This window comes from Buteo buteo, chromosome 30, assembly GCF_964188355.1.
Source record: "Buteo buteo chromosome 30, bButBut1.hap1.1, whole genome shotgun sequence".
Lineage (NCBI taxonomy): Eukaryota > Metazoa > Chordata > Aves > Accipitriformes > Accipitridae > Buteo > Buteo buteo.
Window position 1 is genome coordinate 3,441,633 of NC_134200.1, and position 24,146 is coordinate 3,465,778.

Consider the following 24,146-nt stretch of genomic DNA (forward strand, 5'->3'; position numbering starts at 1 on the left):
ACTTCTCCATATTTCAGAAACAGGGACATTAAATTTAGCACAGAGGCTATGCTGGTGTCACTCTTGGACTTCCTGCTCGTCCTTTGGAAACATGCACGTATCTGGGCACGTCTTGAACCTTGGAAAAGACTGAACTTACCCATGCTTGCCAGACTTGCTTAGTAGCCAAATTTTGCAGCTTTCTCTCCATTGCACGTACTGCAGAGAGTGAGCTGGATGGTCCCCGCAGCAGGTGGCTGATTGCCAGGCTGCCACACACTAAAACCAAAGCAGGGTAGGTTAGCTCTCCTCTGGTTTCAGGATTCCTGGGATTTTCACTCCATCAGCACAGAATAAAGTAGCACCCGGTTCAAATGCAGAGGAAGCAAAGACGGACTGGGGTGAGAAAGGAAGACGGGCAAGAGTCTGAGGTCAGCCGAACCGAGGAGAGATGAGGTGTGAGTAAGAAACAAGGTTGGGTGAAGACAGCAGGTCATTCAGACAGGGTCTTCCCAGCAAAGAGGAACTGCCCAAGGACAAGCAGTCCCAGTCTGATTTTCTTGATTTCTAGCCCTTTCCTGAAGGCCAGACAGCCGAGAGCTCAACAGGCTGCATCTTCTGCAACAAGGTAAGCATCAGCCCCCAGGCTACCGTTTTGCCAAGAGCCCCCCCAGAAACTACACAAGGTCCAGCAGCCTGGAGCCCCGAGCCCGCGGGCCACGCTCGGAGCTGGGCACCCCAGGGGTAGATGGTGGCTGAAGAAACCCTCAGGCGCAGGGAAGGGGAGGGAGTCCATGCTGACCAGCATGCTAGGAGGCAGCAGGCAGTGCTCAACAGCCCACCCCTCGCCTCCTTCTCGGAAAACACCCCACTGGACTCTGCTTAGTCCAACCTGGCCCCGCAGCACTCGACGAAAGGCAGAGCAACAGCAGAGCCGGCCAGGAAGCAGGGGGCTGTGGCTGGTCCCCCCAACCCCTCTATCACTTGCTCTCTCTAGTTTCTACAGGGACATCCATTGCAACAGCAGAAGTGGAGGCGCCTTCACACGAACCACTTCTTTGCTTAGACCTAACAAGTAAAACCACAGGAGATGAGAATTCCTGCAATGGAACGTCTTGCTCAAAGTTACTAACCGTACACCATTTCAATGCAGAGCTGCTCCTCTTTAAGGAGATTGATCATGCATCCCTCACCCCCTCCAGCTGGACGTCCAAGCCACACACACAGAGCACCCAGCTAAGAAAGCAGACAGAAAACAGCAAAGTTTGCAGGAAGTCTGGTATCAAGGAGCCTCCCTCACCTTCAAGTCCAAGATATTTTCTGGCTCTGGTCATCTTGTGTTCAGCACGATCACAATTAAATACATTCAGTATTGGGTTTAGGGTCTTAGGGGGATGTATTGTGGTAGAAGCAAGAGAAAACAATGCGTTTGTTACTGGGTTTTGTTTTAGCTTAGGCATTTACTTACTTGGGGTTTGTCGATAACCCTGAGGGTCTTGCAAAGCTAGCACTGATTGCTTTGCTTTTCAGTAAAAACAAAAATGAGGAAGAAGGCCACATACAGCTTTTCTCTCCTTCAGGTATTCCAGAAAGAACTTGCCCTACTACCAGCTCCATCTGGCAAATGACTAAAAACCTCTGTCCCCAGATGATCAGTGATAAGACACTATGCCAGGAAGTGATGTGATGATGCAATTGGTAACAGCTAAGAAGTGCTTCTTCTAGCACTGACTCTTGCTGACCTACGCTGGACCAGATTCAGACAGGACTGCTAGAGTCAACAGCAGCTGCAAAGTTATAACCGCCTATGTTTCCCAGAGCATATAAAAGCCTGCTGGAAGGATTCACCCTAAAGGACAGGAACCACGCTTGGCAATATTGTCTCTAGCTTGGGTTGTTTCCTTCTGTGCATTGTAGGGAGAGGAGTCTTTATGCACGAGGAACTTGCCTTTCAATCACTTTGACAGAAGACTTGCTCCATAAACAAAGGAAAACATTTCAGTTGAATTGGTGCAGTGTGAACTTTATTTAAAACAGCTGTAATCTAATCTGCATAGTGCTGGGGCAGCATCCAACCTCTGCACTAGCCAGGGAAACTCCAGAACAGCAACATCACTCTGCACGGGGCCAAGCGTTGAGTCAGGGTAGATTAAAGCGTGTCATCTGACCTATGCTGGATCAAGTCCAGGAAACTAGTAACCTGACTTCTTCCTAAACTTCTTCTTAACAGCCTAAGAGTGAGGGGGGATAAAAACAACAACAACAACAACAACAAAGCACAATTAGAAGATAATTCTGCAAAGCAAGAGTTAAAAAAAAAAATCCATGTAAAGGCATATACTTTGATATCAATTAGCTAGGTTAGTTTGAGACCAGTTGCAGAAATGCATGTGCTGACTAGAGGTTAAGGGCACAACGGCCTTTAACAGTCTTGGAATATTCAAGTGGAAGAATTTGTTTAAAAGCATGGTAATATTACAGGCTTGTAGACCATTACAAAACACTTTTCATAGTTGCTTTGCTGTTTATCTTATCACCTACTCCAGCTTTAATTCCCTCAAATTCAGGATGGAGTTTTATTTACACAGGTGCTGACGTTGTATACCTACTGTAACTAGTACACAGACTTGACAGTATTGAAAGACCATGGTTTTAACACAGGTCACAAAACCAAGGTAACCATTTTATAAACTCAAGGTGTAGCTCTGCTAAAAGCCACTTAAGTAGCATGGGTTCTCTTTCTTCATTTCAACCTGTGAGTAAACCTAAGCCTTGCACTCTTAAGTTTTGGTTTTTTTCGAGGGGAGAAGGAGGAATAAGACCTCTCAAACCCACTAAGGCACATTTTCTAAGAGATGAATTGCACTTGAAGCAAGCTGGAAACCAGAGGTAATAAGGAAAAAAGGTAAGTATACGGTCACGGTCATGCTTCCTCCACAAGTTTGGAACACCAGCAGTAGGGGGAATGCTGGAGAATGAAGACCGTGCAAGATAGCTACATGCCCCTTCGGTCTTGTCACTAGGGTTTGAGGTGGATGCTTAAGATGATCAGAGCTCAGAATTGCTCTTTAAGCCAAGCAACTAATTTTAAAAGAAGTCAGGGGTATCTGTTGTCCGCACAGCAAACTGGGACTTCAGCTGTCAACGCAGTTTGCAAGCTGCACTATTCAGAGGGTGTGAATTCAAAACCTGGAAATACTAGAAGCAGGAAAGCAGTGTTCCTAGTCTCCTCAAATTTACTCTACCATGACATCATCGTTTTGTAGAACATACTTTTTGTGGCACTGCCCTGCCCGCCTTACATTTGGTTTACTTGTGTGGGGTTTTTAAGCAGATCCCACGTGCATTAAAAAAAAAAAAAAAGAAAAAATTATTTTTGGAAGACAGTATTTTACAGTACATATGAAAATACTCTGGAAAAACATACAACTTCATTTACAAAAACACCAAGTTATAAAGAAATTACAATAAAGAGATAGCACAACATTTCTTTCATAGGATCAGAATTTCTCCCCACCCCTCAAAAAACCCTCCTGCACTTAACTGGGTAAGCAGTGTTACCGGTTTACAGAACTGGAACTTCAGACTACTACAAGTTGTCATGTAACCACGCAGAACAGCTTTCAGGGATTATCTGAAAACACTCTCTGCATGCCAATTCCTTTCAAGACTCTACCTTGCAGGTGGGTAGCAGTGTCACAACAGCCTTGGCTATTGCAATGTTTAAGTACATCTTCAGCTGTGTGTTCTGAGTTTAGCTTTCCTACCCAGCGACAACAAAAAAGCCCTCAAGTCTCATGCTGGAGCAGTCTCAAGACAAAAATCAGATACAACGGCATGGGACACGTCTATCATCTCCATACCTTGGTAGCATCCTCTGCTGCATTGTCTTCAATACTTCAATTATTTATGGGCCTCCACGGGAGGCAATACTTGTGTAGCACGTGGCCGTGTTAGGCAGGGGACAGCTGCTAGCTGAGGAAGCTGAGCCCCATTGTGATAGCTGCACAGGAGTGTATGTGCCAAACGGGAAAATAGCTTACGAGGAGAACAATAGATGCACATGCACTAGGAAAGCACAAATGAATACAAGCACGTTCATACACACTTGAAACCACAACGTGGTTGCAGTAACTACTTAACCTGTTGACATACATTCTGAATCCAAGTCACAGGGCAGCTTGGTTTTTGTGGCCTTTTCCAAAGCTGTTTCAGCTAGTGACGGTCAAGACTTTTGAAAAGACTAATAGGGATAACTCTGACAAGAATGTATTTGGGAAATGAAGACTGAAAAAAGTTAAGCTAAAAAGCATATTTTTGTTTACATCAATAAACGTGTAGAGTATTGATGTGAGGTAGTCTAGGCACTAGAAGAGTCCATTCAGCTTTTCAGTTAGCTACTGAGTAAAACCCCTTCCCAATTACATTGTCTGTAGATCTGCTGCTGACATCTTCTGGATTGCCACCGCCTTTGAATGCTGAATCCTGGCCAGTTAACTAGAAGAACAGAACACACAGACTCAAAATAATTGCTATACTGAAGTTACCTTCATATTTGAGTACAGCTTCCAGTCAACACATTAAACATATTAGCGGCCATTCTTAAAACAACATTTAGACAACACTACCCTTACCACACAGGAATCTCAAGCCTCGCAAGAAGTCGTACTACCCAAACCTTGAAATCTGTACCTGAAGTATTCATTAGTAGGTAACAGTTCTGCAAGCTGATTCTTTACAAGTGTCAAAATTGAGTTTTTTCTAGTTGTTCTGTGCCTCAAATCAGAGGTCAAGCCACACAAACAGCTGTTTAAGGCGAGTTATGTAGAGCAGGAAAACAAATCAAGCATTAATCAAAAGCTTCCACAAAAACAAGATTTAACAAGCAACTCCACACGCTCATTTCAGCAGTGGACAACCTGTTGAGTAGGCTGCTGACTTCTAAAGCAGCAAAACTATCAAGAGGCATTCAAAAATCATCTGCCAGAACAAGATTAGCTCATACGTCTACATTTATAAGATTCATATCCTCTTCCTTTTGAGATTTGGGGTTTTTTTCTGAATTAAAAACTGCTTCCAGTTCATTGAGCAATCGGTCAGTGCAGTAATATACAAGTACAGTAGTATTTAGAGAGCCTGCCACCAGACCAAAACCAGTCACTAGTGCCAGATCTTGGGGAAAAAAAATTGTTTAATAGCTATACAGTACGTTCAAGACAATTTCTCACACCTACATCCTAGTAAAACTAGCATTATGCTTAAATTTAGATTCCTGAATCCACTGGGGATGCATATATGCATTTCTGCTCAGTTATGTCATTCATTGTACATCAAGAATTAATTCTACTTCAAACCCTCCCTGGCCTAGCCCCCCTTCCTTACCTTTTCTCCGTCTGCTAGTGTTTTGGGCCGTTCTTCTGATGGAGGTGAATGAGGTCCCTCAGTGGTCAGTGAATAAGGTCGTTTAGGTGCAGTGTTCTTAGGATCTGTAATTCGAGTCCCACTTAATTCATGCTGTCCTTGGACAAAACGTGCTCCTGGTTGAGAAACTGTGTTACGTCCTGGAATGGTGCCACCAACTGGAGGTCCCAATGTTCTCATTGCAACTGTAGCCTCCGCTTCTGTAAGAGACACCGCGCTTCTAGAGTTCAGCCATGAAATTAAAGACTGCATTCCACCCACTACGTCAATACATACTTGAATCAGTAACAGGAATGGAGAGTCCCTTAGAGACTGATGGCACAGCTACACGAGGTAGCTTCTCTCTCTTGTTAGCACCGTTAGGTTTCTGGTACACAGCATTTCTGTAAGAGTCAGATGCTAGAGTTATAAAATGCTCGTTTGTAAAATACTATACATTTCCTTTCCAGAAAGCCCATGCAAGACACATGTCTGTCTTCTTAGCTCATTGTCACAGCTCTACCAAACAACAGGCCATCTAGCACGAGATCTTCATTTTGCTGAACTTCAGACCGCAAATTTAAACTTCAGCGTTTTCTTTAGTCAGTCTCTATGTACTTGTACTGTCTTCCAGCTTAGTATATCCAGCACTCTGTACTGCTTTTCATGAATGTATCTGCTCTACCCATACAGGCATCCCATTTTATTTTATTTTTAATGCTACTCCTACAGTACCAAACGGTCTGAACACAGCAGGCATTACACATTTGGTACTCTTGGGCTATTACTCTCAAGATTACATATTCCTCCTGGGCTGAAGTAGCTCATGAACAAGCAGACCTCCCAGGAAGTGACACCCACTTTTACTGCCCGAGTTCTCATACTGCTGCACCAAGGCAGCAGCAGCTCTAGTGTTGCTGTGATCAAGATCAGCACTTCAGTAGAACATCATACTGCTTGGCATTAACCAGACTTTTTGTTAGAAAGAACAAAATTACCTACATAGAAAACACTCCGGCTTCAACTTACACACTAACCCAAGGGGATCTACATTCAAGACCAAATAATTCCTCCGGTATCCACTTCTCCTTTCCTCCTACATGTCTTCATGGATATTAAATTCATTTTTTCAAGGATTTCTTTAACCTGCCTCTCCCCATGTGCCCAAAGGAGATGACAGCTTTGTTCCTGAAGCCATTAGAGCCCTCCACATGCTTATGAACAACACAGATTCAAACAAGAAATCCTAGACCTCATTCACATCGCGAGTCAGTTAAAAAGCAGCTTCTTCACAGCTTTAAGGTTACGGTGCTAACCTTTCTCTCTCGGCTGTAGAGGTGTCCACTTTAGAAATCTTATGTAACAAAGAGGAATTATCTGGTGTTCTGGAGCCCGTGTCTCTGGAACTGTCCAAACAGCTTCCATCTGAAGAAGTCCTTTTGCGCTGAAGCCCACCAGCATTTTGACTAGTACCTGGCATGCTTTGCTGAAACAACACCATCAAAATAATGAAGTCTTCAAGTAATTATTAAAGCAAAAAAAAAAAAAATTGCCAGAAGAGCCCGATTTTTATTATACCTTCTTTCTTTTCTGTAAGGTTTCTGCAGGCAAAAAATGGTGGAGGTGCTTTCTCTTCACGTGAGCTGCCTCGATCTTCATACCTTCCTTTAGCACATTGAGGTAGTTAGCCTGGCTGTAAACTAACAGGAAATGTAGTGTTGTAGCTTAGTGGGAATGTTTGCATTGGGTATTTGTCAAAGTTACACATGGTTTCGTTAGAAACAGCAAGCCTTGAAGTCTGCCCAGCCCAAACAAAGAACAAGAAGTTGTCTCAAGATGAAAGTGACCCCAGATGCCCATTTCACATCCAGTACAGACCAGACACGTAACAGCTATTTTAAGTTCAAACATGCATTTATGTGCTCAGTTACAGCTGTGGTTTGCTAGTCATGCAGCTCACCTCTGAGCTGATTTTAACCTGAAGGAGATCATACTCCTTAACCCTTAGTTGTCTGGTTGAAGATAGATCTAGATGACTTTCTGAATCAACCCAATTGTGCTCAGCTGATGAGAGAACAGACACCTTACTCAAGATTCAGACTAATTTTTTTTATTTGATATTTACAGTGGCGATTGTGCGTTTTTTTCCTAACAGTTCTGTAACATCATACAACTTTTCAGTAATTTAGGTGTTAAAACTCTACCTGTCCAAGACAGACGGGATTTTAAGGACATCTGACTTATCAGAACCACTACAATTTAAACCAGTTCTTCTTACGTGCCAGCAAGCAACCTTTCATGCAACTAAAAAACGCTATACTAGCACAGCAGTTTTTACAGAATTAAGGCACATTTAGAGAAGTTTAACAAGCCTGTCGTGAGCATAGCTGGAAAGTCAGCTTACTAGCATACAGAGTGGGAATCAAAGGAAGGACATGCAACCAAAACAAAAAGGCTTACAACAAGTCTTTCTGCAGGAGATCTAGAAGTGAAATAAAAGCACAAATGTGAACATTCACACCAGCAGGAACAGTTGCTTCAGAGTAAATCCAATAATGTTGTTATGGAAAAGTGAGATAAAGTTCATTTAACAAAAGCCTTCCAAACTGTGAGCCTTATACTCTTGAGCCCATCAACTTTGCCCTCTCAAAATATTCTCTCAAAGTCAAGGCACATGATAAAAGCTTTCTTGCACGTAACTACTGGTCACTCCCACATTTGCCAAAGGATATCACACCTCTCAAGAAATACCTTTTCTGGTCAATCTCTCTGCGTTCAAACCCTGTATCTGAAACATACGATAGGCTGTGCTTCACTAAACTGAGAGCACACAGCTATGCTAATCAAGTCTGTGCACAGAAATACAGGATTCAACATTAGTTCTAGCCTCTCAGCAGTACACAAACCTTGTTGACATGATTTACATTTGCCACAACATTCAAACACAGTGCCACTGGATGTCACGTACAAGACAAGCATCAGTTCGGGTAACAGTGCAAGTCCGAGGAAGTCACCCCACCTGGCCTGAAACTCAGACAAGCGTTTTGATGCCTTTTTTCTGTGCTTTTCTCATATCCCAAAGCATGAGCTAAAAAGAAGGTCCGCTTTTACTGCATTTACTCATGTTGTCTGAGCAACACAACACACAGCTCACGCTGGTACCATGGAGAAATGTTTGTTTGCACTGATGAAGAGTTTAAAGGAGTCCACTGTTTAGAACTTTTTGTCCAAACGCACCTGTCACTTCAGAAGAGTAACCCGATTTCCTTAGTTTGGCATTATGATAGCAAGGCATGAGCCTCACAGCACACGTGCGCTTCTGAAAGGCACAAGAGCAGTCAGCTTGGGAAGAAGTAAACAGACTGTGGAAAAGACCTATACTTTCAGACGACTGCTCACCCCCAAACCCCTTTATTCTAGCATTATCTAACAACGCTTGCGATATTACTTTATTTCTGCATCTATCAAAAGGAATAAAGTAAGATGAACACGGAGCTTGACGTGCAAGACTGCATGTCGTTACGATGTGACCACTCACTGCCTTTCAAAGTTCTGGGATGGTATCCTACACAAACTGTTATTTTGGAAACAATACTGTCAACAGGCATTCACAACTTAATTTTAGAGCCCGATACAGTTAATTCCCACTTCCAAAGTTCAGCAACTGACAACTGCTTTTGACAAGTGTAGCTACACCCAGTAAAGGGACATCTCTCTCCTGGCTTCACATCTGACTGTCCATTTCAGGAATCGCAGTTCCTTTCTGATCGTTTACTATGATCTGCAGAACTGTTATTTCACATAGGGGATATGGTATATAGGACTGTAGTACACACTTTTGTTTCAAGGTGGACTTACATTGCCAAAGTGTCAAAATAGTATGTTTCTAAGGCTAATCTTCTATGTGTCACGCTCTACAGAAATAGCTAATACCAGAAGGAAGCACAATTCACTTTGCGAAGCAACTTGCACTAGAATAAAAAAATGAAACCCTACGAGACTAGAGCAAAATAGAGGCTTACCTGTATCCTTGAATGACTGTGTAACGCACGTTAAATCAACGTTAACACTTGCTGCATTTTCCACTTTCCTAAACACGATTCCAAGAAACCACATTGACACATATCCACTCCTAAAAAGACACAGTCACAAATCTATCATTTATGCACAGATGCCAGTTATTTGGGTGCTAGTATCTACTCTCAAGAAGGGCTTAAGCAAAACAGTTTAGTTGTACGCAGCAGCTAAAGATGGGAGTCAGCCCATTCTCAAGTTCTCCGAGAACTCCTCCCTCAAGTTCTCCCTTCTTTAAAAAGATCCTACATGCTCAGAACCTTGCCCGTCAGACCTCGTACCTACAAAACAGTAGGTACGTAACTGAGCATCTCTCACAGGTAAGCTGAGGTGAAGGAATATAAACAAGGTACAATACATCGGCCAAACTCCAGTTCAGAAAAGTAATGGAACTCACTGTTTACAAAGTTCTCGGCTGCCAGGGAAAGACTGTGGCTTTACATGTGCAATAGATATAAATTCATTCCTCTCCAAGTTTCCAACCAGCACACGAATTTTAGATTCCACAAGGCCAATCCTGACAAGAACAAGAGACATTTACTCATTTTTGACTGTATCCAGCACAGTAGTTATACGCTTTCTTATAATACAATGCTAATACAAAAATGCTAACCAGTCAGTAAGTAGTAAGATTCATTCAGCTGAGCAGATACTAGATATTTATATCACACACACTGGAGCTGGAGATGTTTCCAGGCACATTGGAGCTTCAAAGTTTCCAAAGACAGAGGCAGTAAGTAAGTTCAACTTGTACTCTTAACAGGTCAGACACAACACTTCAACATATAACCTATGATGAAAATATCAACAAGAAGCAGATTCCCAGCACCTCTGGCTGCATTTTGAAGTGCAGCAAAACTTCTTTTTTACCCCAAAGATCAAGGAGAACAACCCTTTAGAAAAGGCTCAAGCACAACTCTTCCATTACGCCTGAGTAAAGATGCTATTCTTCCTGCAGATTGACCTGTGAAAAGAGTTTACCCTCTTCCAGCCAAACTGAAAAATATAGTTCCTTTACTAAACAAACGATCCAGTCAACACAGTCTCATCAGAGACTTACCCAAGAAATGTATCATGACCACAAAGGCTATTCTTTTAAATGAAGTACTGGCATTTTACCCTTCTACCTGAAACACTGCTACCCTTGAAAGCAGCCAGAACTCTCTACGTTCTTCACAAGTATCGTATGTTGATGAACAACAGAGATGTGCCATCTATTCCCAAATCCATTCAAGAGTTGGTGAACTAAACTTGTTCTTATAGCAAACGGAAGCAAGTTTGTCTTCTGCTTTTCATTTTCCCAGATGCAAAACTAAGCCCCGTTTGCTGCCATTTCTGTCACTGCAAAAACGTCAGCTTTTACTGCAGCCAGGACTTTCCTCATCTTTATTGTGAGATACAATAAGCCTTCTTCACTTAAAACATTTCACATTAAAAACTATTTGGCTCTAAGCCCTCTGCCCATAACTCCTTGTTGTATACCTAACTGCGACTGACATCAAGCTGTAGCTGACACGATTTTTAAGTGAACAAATTAACAAGTTCAGGTAAGAGGTATTACCTACTAGAGCTATCTTTAAACAGGAAATAAGATGTCTTTCAGAGGTAGCGCAAGAATTAAATCATTTGCCTTAAAGCGCAAGCCAAACCCTGAAGTATAACCAAGGTGTCCTCAGAACAGGGGTCTGGTACACACAGCGATTTTCCTTGCTTACTTGAGCAAGGCAGGCAAAGCACTCATTTCTTCAGAATAAGAACACCACACACATTACAGTACCTTAATTCCTCACCGTTTCCCCTTATTTCAAGACTCACAATTAGTCAGCCCATTCACACAGGTTCAACAAGTTATTATTGGCATGTCTCCCTTGAGACAGTGACAAATACCATGTCAGAAGCAGTCATGTTCTCTAACCACAGTTGAAGTGGTTCTCACATTACCTTTCACAAAGTAGATCAGCACTCCTGCAATTTACCTATCCACTACCAAGCATGCTGAGATGATCATTTCCAGCACTAAACACAAGATGCCTGAGCACACTACTAGATTAAAACTTAGTAAACACTATTTATCAGCATTCAGGTACTCTGTGCAGACGGTCAGGTTTCACCCCGATTAAACAGCCTTGTTTCGCTTCACTGGAGAAAAGTAGGCTCTGGAACAGGCGGACTACATAACCAGAGCAACTTAGCATTGAGTGCAATCTAGTCCTAAATTAAATATTACATCCAGTAAAAAAGCTATGAAACCAAGTCTTCTAAGGCTCTACAACAGTTGTCCTCAAAGTGTCGGGGGGGGATGTACCCCAGGGGGTGCACAAGACAATCCACTGGGTCCAGGAAGAAAAGTTGAGAACTTCAGTAATGTGTACGTAACTTGTGAAGAAGTAGATCTAGACCGCAACTATGTGTTCAAAAATTACTATTTTTTTTTTGTTTTGCTCACAGGAGTGCACAAAAGTTTGGAGACCACTGGTCTATAAGTCAGTAAAAGATCAAGCTCTCCGGTGTCCACTACACATCTGATGACATCAAGTAATCCCCATTTACTTCAGTCTCTGCAACAAGGAACATCTTCCTAACTGAAGTAGCCTTGGGTAAGTAGTCTCCTTAGACTCCTGGCATCTGCTTCTCGAGATGACACAGAGCATACGCACACTAACCCTCTTTGCTCCTTCTCATCATGACTTAGGTCTTTAGGTTAACTTCTTAAACAGCAAGATAACTTATGCTAACTTCCCTTCACAAGAAAGCTTTTAGTTTTGCTGAGGAACTGTCTACTTAACTCCGTACTGTATTCCATGCCTAGCTGCACAGTCGAGTACTTTATTTTTGTGAACTGTATTAACCAAATGAAGGGCAACACTGAACTGAGCGTCAATGATGTATTGAACCCACACTCAAAGCAAGACTTACCACTCTAAGTGATGCTCTTTAGTAGAGGCACTAGCGGTCAGCACAATATAATGTCTAGAAGAAAAGAAAAAGTAACATCCTAGCTCAGGACTTGATATTCCTTCAAATGAATCCAAAACTGCCTTAAATGTATAGAAAATGACTTCCAGACAAGACACATTATATCCTGCAGGCAGCACAGTATTAACTGAAGAAAAACTGATTACATCCTTCAGAATTGCGTTCTGCTGCCTTCTGAGTATCAGAGCTGATTTTTTTTTAATAAAAACAGTGTCAGTGGCAAAACACAAACAGTTTTTCTATCTTCCCTATACTTATCCTTACCAAAATTCCTATGACTACCTCCAGCTTCTGAAGAACAAACATATCAATGCCATCTCGTATTTCGACTGCAAGCTAAAACTCACTATGCTAACCAGTACGGCAATCATTTCAAGTTCAGGTAACAGACTTCATACATACTTGTATTTCTGAAAGAAGTCCAGTGGTTCAAAGAGCTTTGACCAGTCTGATTTTCCTTGGAGAATCTCATTCGTAACTGCAAGACCTACAATTAAGGTTGAAAACCTTACTACCATTTTGTTTTTAAGACTAGCAGAGCGTGACAGAAACTTTATAAGAGAGAGGTTTTGAACAGTAATCGACAGATCAAAAAGCAGGAATTCCCTTGACACAATACACGCCTACTACAACAGTTCATTGTAAAACTGGTCCCTTGTTGCCTGCAACAGGTATACTTCCCAGAGAACTCTTCTGCCTAAAAGGGCACAACACCGCACGGAATATAACCAAGTCAGGTAATGTGGTTTCGTATTGCAAGAATTACACCTGTTAAGCAGTTAATAAGCATGGAAAGAGCTTTACCATGTCTGAACTCCTCCACCATTACCGCTTGCGTTGATGTAGATACGTTGTATGTAGAGTTCTGCTGCGGATAGGCTGGGGTGATGATAGGCATTATGTGGTATCGGTCTGATGGGTTCACCTGTGATGTTAAAACAATTGCGCTCGGCACCAGCAGCTTAGCTTAGAAGAAAGTTTAAAGGCTTCCAAATTCCATGTCTACATACCCTAGGGTCCCATACTGGTAAATTAAGACTGCTCTCTTCCTGTTGTTTCAGCAATACAGGTCTTGGCCACTCCCTAAACAAGAAAAGCCAGGAACTGACTGCCCATTTAAAACTCTGCCATGTAATTCAGGGTAGGACTGAACGGTGTTGGTCTAAATCTTATATAAAGAACCAGCTCAGAAAGTGTTACTGCTTTACGCAACTCAAAATAGTCATAAGTAGCTCTTACCATTCTGAAAAAACCAAGAAGAACTTGTTCACCAGAGTAGAAGCCAAAGCGTTTGGGTAGAGTTGACACGTTCTCGCTACTAGCACAGCACAGGAAACCCCACCAAGAAATCCCAGCACGTTGGAGTAAATGCCACGTCCTACAATGCAGACATTGTCGTTAGCCTGTAGTCTTCCCATGCCCAAGTATAGTCCTTCAAATTGACAGCACCACCTTCACAATCTATAGAATACCTAGCACCCTTCGGCCTCCAAGTCAGTTATTTTTGCAGTGCAACGAGGCCAAAACTGTTGGTCCTTACAGCGATGAGAAAAAGAATCGGTACCACACCACTTCCCAAAATACTGCTACTCTGAAATTTGCCTGCACTGCTACAGCTACTGCTTCACTCCAACTTCCCTTAAGAAGAAGGTTCTGCCATTCTTCTAGCACTTGCTCTAGTCACATGCGCAAACGGTATTTTCTTAGTCCTTATCTATCAAGCTTTTATACCTCACTGGGCTTTTTTATCCTTTCTAGTCAGGTTCCTGGTAAGCAATGCAGCACCTTGTCTTGTAGGCACTCCCCTCATCTCCCCACTCTACCCCCATTAAAAAAACCACAGAATCTACCTCACGGACAGTCCTTGAATCTAAACTAAAACACAGGTTTTGAACTAAAACCTGTTATTTAAACAGCTATCCAAAGATGAAGGACTTCTAACGCTATTGTTTTTTCAGCACGAGGTGCCTCTGAAAAGTTTAAAGATCACAAACAATCACATTACTCACGTTTTGCCCACAGTTTAATTGCGCGGAGCGTGAGCCGGAAGTTCTCTTTATTTGGCACTAGGTGCAGTATTTCATCAGTAACTCTGCAGCCTGTAAGAAAAAACAGTTGAAGTACAGCACTTCCTGGTAACAGGTACAAGTCAGTTCTGTGCTATACTGGATCAATAGCTTACAGTTTAGCCTGCAAGTCTATGAAAACAAGTTTGCGTTACTTGCTTTGTATTACCTTAAAAATCAGAGGTTACACATAACCTTACAGACACATAACATAACAAATTAGAGGTTACACATTCAGTAGCACCTCAGGTAACTGGTGCCCTCAACAGCTTTTTCATACTTTAGACTACAGCCAACATTTTTCAATAAGGCCCTTCTACAGGATTCCGAAAGCTAGGTTTCTTTCGACAGCCAGGAACAATTAAACCAGTCAGTGTTAAACAGTGAGCAACTTCGGCTTCAGGTATTTTAAATATCCTTTTTTTTTTTTTAATCAACTACCACACATTCTTCTCTATCAAGTGCTCTACCTATTCATCTGAAGCAGTTTCTGTGGCAAACTGGAACACCACACACACCCCAATCAAAGAAACATGCAACACAGGTCTATCTAAACACACAACTTGAAACAGCTAAATTTAAGCCCGCTCGCCACCTCCTCAGACCTCAAGTATACAGGGGATCAGTTTCTGCACCCTGTACAGAAACTTGGGGTGTGTAACGTGCATTCCATACCAACTTTAGTAACATTTTCTTGTTAAAGATGTGCAAATATGCTTACCATTTAAGCTCCGTATACATCTTATATCCAGGCTTCTGAGACACGAGTTGTCTCTGAGATCAAGATTCTCAGCAACAGCTGGCACAGACAGTCTTGCAAACACGAGATCAATCTTAAGAGGAAAAAAGTGCCAACCGTTAGAATGCCCCGCAGTCTGCAAACAGCACACTGGTGGGGGACAGTTACTCAAGTCTAAAAAGAGTGGTTAACAGTTGTATTTAGAATTATGTGACTATAGATACATCTCCCAAGAGGTTTACTTCCCAGAAGACTCAACGCAATTTCTAGAAGTTCCCAATTTTATTTACAAAGCCTTCACTGCATCACCCCTTTCTTTTTAAGCTAGGGAAAGGAAGAGGGCATTTTAAGTTGGAAAAGATTACTCTAGACTTAGAGTTCCAATTAAAAGGGAACTTAAAATTATTCACAGAATTAAGACTTAAGTTCAGTCACCTCAACTATACTTCAGCAAAGGAGAGAGCATTTCCTTTATGCAGTAAGCCCTTTTGATTCTGAAGTATCTGGATTTTAGTACAGTCTGAGGCAAGAAGATTATCCTGTGAAAGTCTGTACCAGATAAAGGCCACAAAAAGGTCATTGAATAAATCTCTTTGTGATAGTGATACCAAGCAGTAACTCGCTTAGGTACTACAGCAGGCAGGTCTTGATTCATTGCCTAGGATGTATTCAAGATAGCTGGATTCCTGCAACTGACAAACCTAGGCGGGAGTCAAATGAGTACTTTCACTTTCCATTTTCCAGATTGTTTGTCCCACGACCACTTCATTTTGGATTTGCAGCAAAACATTTAGTCTGCTCACATGATTCGTACAGTGAACTACACTGTACACATCCCTCTGTAGATACCTAGCTTGGCAGAGCTAAGAAGACTTAGCAAGGACACCGCCTCTGCTCCCACTCTGCACGATCCTAGGGATAAATGCTATTCAAGCAGGCTACCCTGGTCTACAGCACAGGTCTAGAAAAAGATGTCCCTGATGCTCCCATGCCTGCTAGGCTCCCTAGGGGCTTCTTTTCCTATAAGCTCCCGTTCTACTGCAATGTCTTCTCCTGGGATACGTTGCGGTCCAAAATAGCACAGTCACAGCTCCCTGGAAAAGCTATCCTATTCCAAAGCAAGAAAAAATTTATTCACTTAAAAAAAAATAAACAAATGCTTACCTCAATGCCATCAAACTCAAACTTGACAACTGGTACATATGCATCTTCAACTGCCTGGAAAGGAGAGGATAACTGTGTAAGAAAACATGGTTTGCTACTTTAATGTTTCTCCTGAACTACGATCAAATGCAGAATTTACACTGCTAACTACTCAGTATAAAGACTGAGCTGCTTCCAAACCAAAAGAATTGTTCCTAAGCTGCAAGCAGTACAGCAAGCACTAAGATGGTATAATACTAGCTTTAACAAGTTATTTAGCCAAGAGATTCGGAGGCTGATCACATATTGTAATGAACAAACAGTGCACAATGAGCCATCAGTATCAGAGGTTGTAAGGTACTTAACCTTGGTGGTGAGGAAGAAAAGCAAGAGATTTCTGTAGCTATCTTACTACTGGTTAACATCCAGAGAAATCGAGGAAATTCTGTCCGCATTTGACAGCACGCACTAGCCTCCTGTATTTTTATTTTCTACCATGCCTGAGATGCTGTCAGCTACCTTATGGGACAGTTTTCAATTTTGTAGACCACTCGTCAGAACTGTGCCACAGCCCACTGAGTCTGTCTTCGGTCATCTAAACAAAGGCTCATTAGCTATGCATATGAAGTCTTTCAAAATGTCTGCACAAGGAAGACCAGGCTGAGAGAAACACTTCTCAGGAGTTCGGTTCTATACGCAAGGTACACAACATGTGCACCGGCGGGTCATTTTACAAGGCAGTTTTGTATAGTCACAGCACAGCTCCTATTGACTTTATGCAAAGCTGCCTGTGCGTCTCTTCTACAACGTCTCAGGCTGAGTAGCCAGAGAAGAACAGGACCAGAGGAGAATGAATTAGAGGTCCTAAAGTACACCCAGAGGAACACCATGGCAAAGGTACTGACAGAAACCTTTCCACATCACATTCAACTTCCTCAGCTCTCAGGCTGCCCCTTCCTCTACCTGCACGCAGTTACCTTCTTGCCAAGCCCCTTGCTACAGCTAAGATGAAAGCAAGGCTCCTAGGGACAACCTTGCTTTTTGATACTATAGCCCACTCATTCCCAAACCATGGGTAGGGGAGAAGTGAACCACAGAGATTCTGATCGGACGTACAGTCATTGGGGAAGGGAACCAAAAGCTTGACTTCCAACACTTTCCTGCTGCGTAGACAGTATTTTACAAGGGACTCAGAAACAAGTCCCTTTTTAATTTTGGTTTGTAAGACAATCACTACCAATAGGAGTCTTTAACAGGAATATTCTTATTGTCGGAGTTGCACAATCTATCAAGGAGAGAGCTTGCTTACTCTCAGCTTTTTTATTTCCTCCTGACGTTGTAGTTTTTCAAAGAACGACTGAAAGAAATCCGATCTTTCTACATGTCTAGGAGCAACACAAGCCACATCTATGTCAGCACCTGCAAAGAGATGCCATTTCTTCTGTTACTCTTGGAAGACACTTTCAAACATTACAACTATGACCAGACAGCAAAAGAGCAAAAGTTTACCTTTAGTGTGTACTCCAAGCCTGTAAGAACCAAACGTAAATATTTTGCCACCAACATTTGCTACTACTGAAGGGGGAAGATTCTGTGGGTAGAAGAGAAAGAGTTTTCTGGAGAACAGAAAGATACACGTTGACCTACATGCAAGTTTAACTAGCATATAAGTTACTTAGAAAGACTACAACAGCCTCCATAAACAATGTCTTCTCCCTCCCATACTGAGCTGTTAGTCTAATAGACTGATACTGTTTTTCTGAAGGGAGTGCTTGCGACTCACAAACAGCAGCAACAAAAAAGGTGAGTAATGTAGCAGTCGCTTCATCAATTTAAACAAATTAAGACCTATTATCAGTCTTCCCTGCAGCAGAGCCGCATACATTAACACCATCTAAGAGCCATTCCAAAGGCAAGTCTAGAGTAGTAATTTCAAACTAGATTGAGTGCTGTAGGCTGTCTGGGGCAAGTTTACTGCCCAGTTACCGTCTATCTCCCCCCACAATGTCTTGTTTCAGCTTTGTTAACCGCTACAAGTCAACTGATCGAGCCACTTCACAAATTTATTCAGTGCCCCAAGGACTTGAAGGTCTTCATCTGAAGTATCTTTTATACATTATTTCAATGGCTCTTACTACAGATCTCCTTGATACTTAAGAAGGAAGTTAAATGTTGAACTTTAGCATAAATCCTAGTAGTATCGCCTTTGGAAGAAACAAAAAGGCTTCAGCTGTTTTGATAAGAACCTATCAAAAAACCTTACCTTGCTCTCACCGAGTTCTGAAATCCATTCTTTGACCAAGTTATTCAGTCTACCAAGAACGACCAGCCTGTAAAGAAAACTCATGTTAAGTTTGCCCTAAAAAAAACCCCAGGACATTAACAAATTTTACAGTCTTGTTATACCTGTGATTCAGTTCTTCCTCCTCTTCAAATACCCCCAATGCTTTCATCGCTTCAAGCAGCTTCTGAGTATGAATGGAATCTATATCCGTAGGAGGAGCCAAGCTAATTGCAGAAGTAATTCCATAGTGCCTCGGAGGCTGGTTCTGCAGCCTAGGAGTACTGGGGGAGAAAATAAAATACCAAAGACCCCACAAAAGAAAAAAACAAAACCCAACAAAACAACAACCACCACCTTACTGCAAAACACCCTTCCACTTACAGGTTTCCAAATCAGCTTCTGCCCTTTTGCCCAGCATTAACATAAATGAGGGAAAAAAGATCCTGCTTATGGTTTTTAGATAACTTGACCTAACTTAGAAGCCACAACTACTTCTTTAAAAAACACTTGTGGATATAAGAAAAGATCCAAGTTGCTACCATCTGAAGACAGCTTATTTGCATTGCGCTAGACAGTTAGAACTGATCGCCAGGAAATGAAAAGGTTTGAAATCCACGAAGGGTGACACTACGTACAGCACAAGTTTTGGACACATTTCAGTTTCACAGCACTTTCGAGTTAAGGTTATTCCCATCAGCTTCCTGATCACATTAAACAAGACAATTTAACACTGGCTTCTTTTAGTTCAATGTATTTGCTGTGCTTCTACTGATTCTGAAAGGACATTATAGTTGATTGCAGAGCAAGGACAAAGTGGTCTGTTAAACAGAGTTGTTGCAGTAAATTCAGCATTACCTTGGTTTTGTCCATGGAAGAGGATGAAGGAAAACATCAACCAATCTGCAGCTAATGTTGCTAGCAGAGCCTTGTGCTCTTAACACAGCGTTCCATTTTTATAGCTCAGATGCTTAGCTCTACATACATCTGGTTTAATCTAAATCCAAGAGATGTACGTCAGCATGCAGAGCAGCACAAGTTAAGCTCTGTTTGTAGAAGGTGCTCAAATCTGCTTTAGCTAGCTCACTGCCCAGTTAGGCTGAGCATTACCAGCTGAAACCAGGAGAGAGAAAGGAGTGGCACAGGAGGTAAGAACTGTACTTAATGGATCAAGGGTCTCTACAGAAACACTAGTAGCAAAAGGGGGACACACATTGAAAAGGTCTACAACTCATCATGCTTGTCAAAGAGTCCATATCCAGACCCTAAGGCTACAGGGATTACTGATGGCATTATTCAAACCGGCTATTTTCCTACTTCACAAATGGACAGCTCCAAATATTAGCTGGGTTAGTCAAGAGACGCTTAGAACTATTGAAGGTATCTGACCCACTTTGGCTAGAATGGGATGAGGCTCAAAGGACAGCCTCAACACTTGATTTTAAAAAGATAGCTTATTACAACTCCTTATTTCTAGTTGTTGCCTTTACTCTGCCACTGAGGGAAGATGGATTTCTCTCTCGCAGAGTAGCTTTGTCCAACTACAGACATAGCTTTTAGTCACCTAGTGGGCTCCCCCACCCCCCTTCTCTATGAGCTCATTTTTCAAACTTTTTTCTAGGCGTTTTCCAAAAAGCTCGAGGGGGTGTGTAGGTAATTAGGGCCTGGCGGTCGGAAGATCTCGCGGTGTACGGAAAGTTAGAGCCCCTCTCCTAATGACCAATAGTGTTTAATTTACGATGTAAGCAGACGGAAGTGGCGTCGTAAACCAAAGGTATATAACACCGTGTCGACCACTAATAAACGCCATTTGCTGTCTACCACATTGGTGTCCGCAAGCTGATGGACGGGGGTCGCCGTTCCTGAACCAGGTCGCCACGCCTGCATGCCAGGCGACAAGTGGTGCCGAAACCCGGGACGATCGCCTGGACGGGTGAACGGTCAGACGGGCTGCTGGACCAGCTCGACGGGAAGAGGTCGAGGGGGGACGCTCCCGGACCAGGACCAACAAGGAGGATGGAAGCCCTTGTGAAGGTCGTATCCCAATTACATAAACAGTGGGGGATTGAGTGTAGGCCCAAAGATTTTAACCTTGCTATTGCGAGGCTTTTGGAAATTGGAGCCATTGATCAGCCGGTAGATATACTCCACCCTGAGGTGTGGGATAAGTGCACTAAAGCGTTAGCCGAGGAGACGAAGTCCTCGGGCAGTGGAAAAAACCTTAAAGCGTGGGGAAAAGTTGAACAGGCTTTACAAAAAGCCATACAAGAGCAGGAAACCTGGAGGGCTGCAAGAGACTGCCTGCTGGTCACCCCGAAATTGGGAGTCGGGGCAGCCACACAGACTCAGTGCCCCCCAGGCGACGGCAATTCTGCCGAGTTGGAACACCCGCGGGAGGGCGGCGCGTCCCAAAAACCCCCAAGCCCCGGTCCGCTCACGGAGGCAAAAGATCAAGCAAAATCTTTCTGGGGAGGGTTAGCTGAGGAAGCTAGGACCGCCGCGGAGAGATCACAGTCAGAAAATATCCGGGCTAAACCACCGCCCTATGCGCCCCAAGATGGCGCCGAGCCCCTAGGGGAAAGGCGGGGCGAGAATGCCCCCGGCGAGAACAAAGACAAAGCGCCAGAACTAACAAGCGCACACAAAAGAGAAGAGGAGGGGAAGGAGAAGGAGGCAGGCGATGGGAGTGACCGACACAGAGGGGGGAGTGCGGGTGAGGGGCGGAGAGCCAATCGTAGCGGCCATTTGAAAAAACGGCCGACCACCCCCCCGAACAGAAGGCGGGGTGAGCCTAGAGGGAGGGAACGGCCCACCCACAGGGGGCGGGGCCGGAGCCCAACAAAAAGGTACCAGAGCCCGGAAACGACTAGTCAGTCGAGTTCCGACTCCGGGTCAGACACTTCCTGGGACGAGCGGCTCACAACCGATCTAACTTCAGAGGAGGAGGAGGAGGTAAACAAGATTAAAAGTCAACATACCCCTTTTCGTTATAAAGAAAAAACGCGAAAAGGAGAAATTCCCCTTACGGATTGGAAAAAGATACAAATTGCATGCGCCGATTGGGCCTCACCGGCCACGCTAGCGTTCCCAGTCCGAGTAGCGGACGGGGGACAAAGGATTTATTCACCAATAAACCCTAAGGATGTGCAAGCGATTGTTAAAGCGATCGCGGAGAAAGGGCTTAATTCTGCCATGGTCTCCACCCTCATAGATGGAATTTTCGGGGGAGATGACATGCTCCCATTCGATATAAAGCAAACTTGTAGACTGATTTTTGATGGGGCGGGGATGATTGTTTTTAAACAAGAATGGGAAGAGAACTGTGCAAGGCAGCTAGCCCAAGCAGCAGGAGCAGACCACCCGCTCCATGGCTCTAACCTACAGCGACTAATGGGCACAGATCCAACAATGATCACCCCCCAGGCACAAGCCCAAGGCTTGCGAGCCCACGAAGTTATGACAACCACTCGTGCAGCTAGAGAAGCTATTCGTACAGTCTCTAGAATCATTGCTAAGCCATCACCATGGTCCACAATAAAGCAAAGTGAAAGTGAGAGTTTTACACAATTTGTAGACCGCCTCCAAGCGGCAGTCGATTCCTCGTCCCTGCCTTCAGAGGCAAAAGGCCCAGTTGTCGCAGACTGTTTACGCCAACAATGTAATTCAAAAACCAAAGAAGTCCTGCGGTCGCTACCGGCGGGGTCAAGTATCGCAGACATGATCAAGCATGTTGTGAGTGAAGAACATCTAACCCCGATTCAGGCGGCTGTTCATACCGCAATAGCCGATGTGATGGCATGTTTTAAATGCGGTCAGGAAGGCCACGTTGTTATGAACTGCCCTCAACTGGGGAACTCGCTAACTGCGTACCCCCCACGCCAGATTCAGCCTAGAGGGCCGTGTTGGGTTTGTGGAAAGAAAGGACATTTTGCTAAGGACTGTAGGTTTAAAAATCAGGGAAACGGAAGGGGGAGGGGGCACCCGGGCCGCACACAGCCCTCTCCCACTTGGGATGTGAGGCGGCCCAATTATGCAAATCCGAGTTGGGGCGAGGTGCTTCCGAACCCGCTGCCCCCTCGAAGAGCTACCGATTTTGTGGCCCAACCTGTCAACCAACCGAATTTGCCCCCATCTCAGGGACAGCAAAGACCATCCCCTGGGAGCGAGACCCCTGGGTGGCCTTGGCGGTAGCGTGCGATAGCCCGCCAGTGGTGTGGGGAATTTGTTCCCTCTATAATGCCCCAAATGACACCACCATTAGTGTCCCCTTTTTGATCGATACCGGAGCAGACGTCACAGTTATCCCCGAAACGAATTGGCCCCCACGTTGGAAGCTAGAGGACGCCCCCATGGTAGGCGGAGTCGGGGGACTAACCCGAGCTCGGAAGAGCGCCCACTTAGTAGCAATCACACTTCACACCGAAAAGGGACCAGAGGAAACTATCACTCTTTTTCCATATGTCATGTCAGGGGTCCCACCCCTGTTGGGAAGGGACGCTCTATCCCTATTAAAAATCAGGATGACAAATTTACCCTAAGGGCCACTGCCGTACACCCGCTTCCACCAATCAAACTGACATGGAAATCATCCGATCCAGTGTGGGTTGAGCAGTGGCCCCTGTCAAAGCCTCGAATGGATGCCCTCCTTGAGCTACTTGACCGCGAACTACAGAGAGGTCATATAGAGCCTTCTACTAGCCCGTGGAACACCCCAGTTTTTGTAATACCCAAACGGACTGGCGAAGGGTTTCGTCTCCTCCACGACCTGCGTGAAGTAAACAAAATAATCCAACCAATGGGTCCCGTCCAAACACTATTGCCCATGAACTCTATGATACCAGAAGGGCAACCTTGTGCCGTCCTTGATATCAAAGACTGTTTTTTCTCAATACCCCTGCATGAAGACGACAAAGAGCGGTTTGCTTTTTCCGTAGTGTTTCCAAACAGCCAGCGTCCTAACCTACGTTTTCAGTGGAAAGTATTGCCCCAAGGAATGATCAACTCGCCCACCATCTGCCAGATCACAGTAGATCGAGCATTGGCACCGGTCCGGTGTAGTGACCCGACTGCAACTATCATCCAATACATGGACGACATTTTGATTTCTGCACCGTCAGGAAATCAAGTGGACCAGCTGGTGTCAACAATTTCAGAAACTCTAAAAACGAACGGGTTTGAAATCGCGAACGCAAAAATTAAAAGAGGTCCATGTGTAAGTTTCCTGGGAGTGGAGATCACAGATCTCTACATAACCCCCCCCCAAGTAAAAATCCACAGAAACATTAAGACACTCCATGATATGCAACAGTTAGTAGGGTCTTTGCAATGGCTACGCAATATCGTCCTAATCCCTCCTGAAATTATGACCCCTCTGTATGATCTTTTGAAAGGAAAAAACCCATGGGAACAAAAAACCCTGACAACAGAAGCAATAAACTCTCTCGATTTTATAGAACAACAAATGTCATCAAGCACGCTAGCCAGATGG

The 24,146-nt window shown here is 43.8% G+C and overlaps 1 protein-coding gene across 1 annotated transcript; it reads right to left on the reverse strand.

Annotated features, from left to right (window-relative positions):
* Positions 1-1,997: 1,997 nt before the first annotated feature.
* On the reverse strand, positions 1,998-19,553 carry LOC142025826 (poly(A) polymerase gamma-like). Its single transcript, XM_075018506.1, has 21 exons — positions 19,517-19,553; positions 18,784-19,015; positions 18,641-18,707; positions 17,887-17,968; positions 17,687-17,796; positions 16,399-16,452; positions 15,217-15,328; positions 14,439-14,528; positions 13,669-13,807; positions 13,440-13,512; positions 13,234-13,354; positions 12,832-12,916; positions 12,370-12,423; positions 9,851-9,970; positions 9,402-9,511; positions 6,958-7,079; positions 6,696-6,865; positions 5,677-5,783; positions 5,362-5,600; positions 4,405-4,476; positions 1,998-2,210 (listed from the first exon to the last, which is right to left on the reverse strand). Exons 1-21 carry the CDS (start codon positions 19,551-19,553, stop codon positions 2,172-2,174), a joined length of 2,235 nt encoding a protein of 744 aa, XP_074874607.1. The 3' UTR covers positions 1,998-2,171.
* Positions 19,554-24,146: the final 4,593 nt, after the last annotated feature.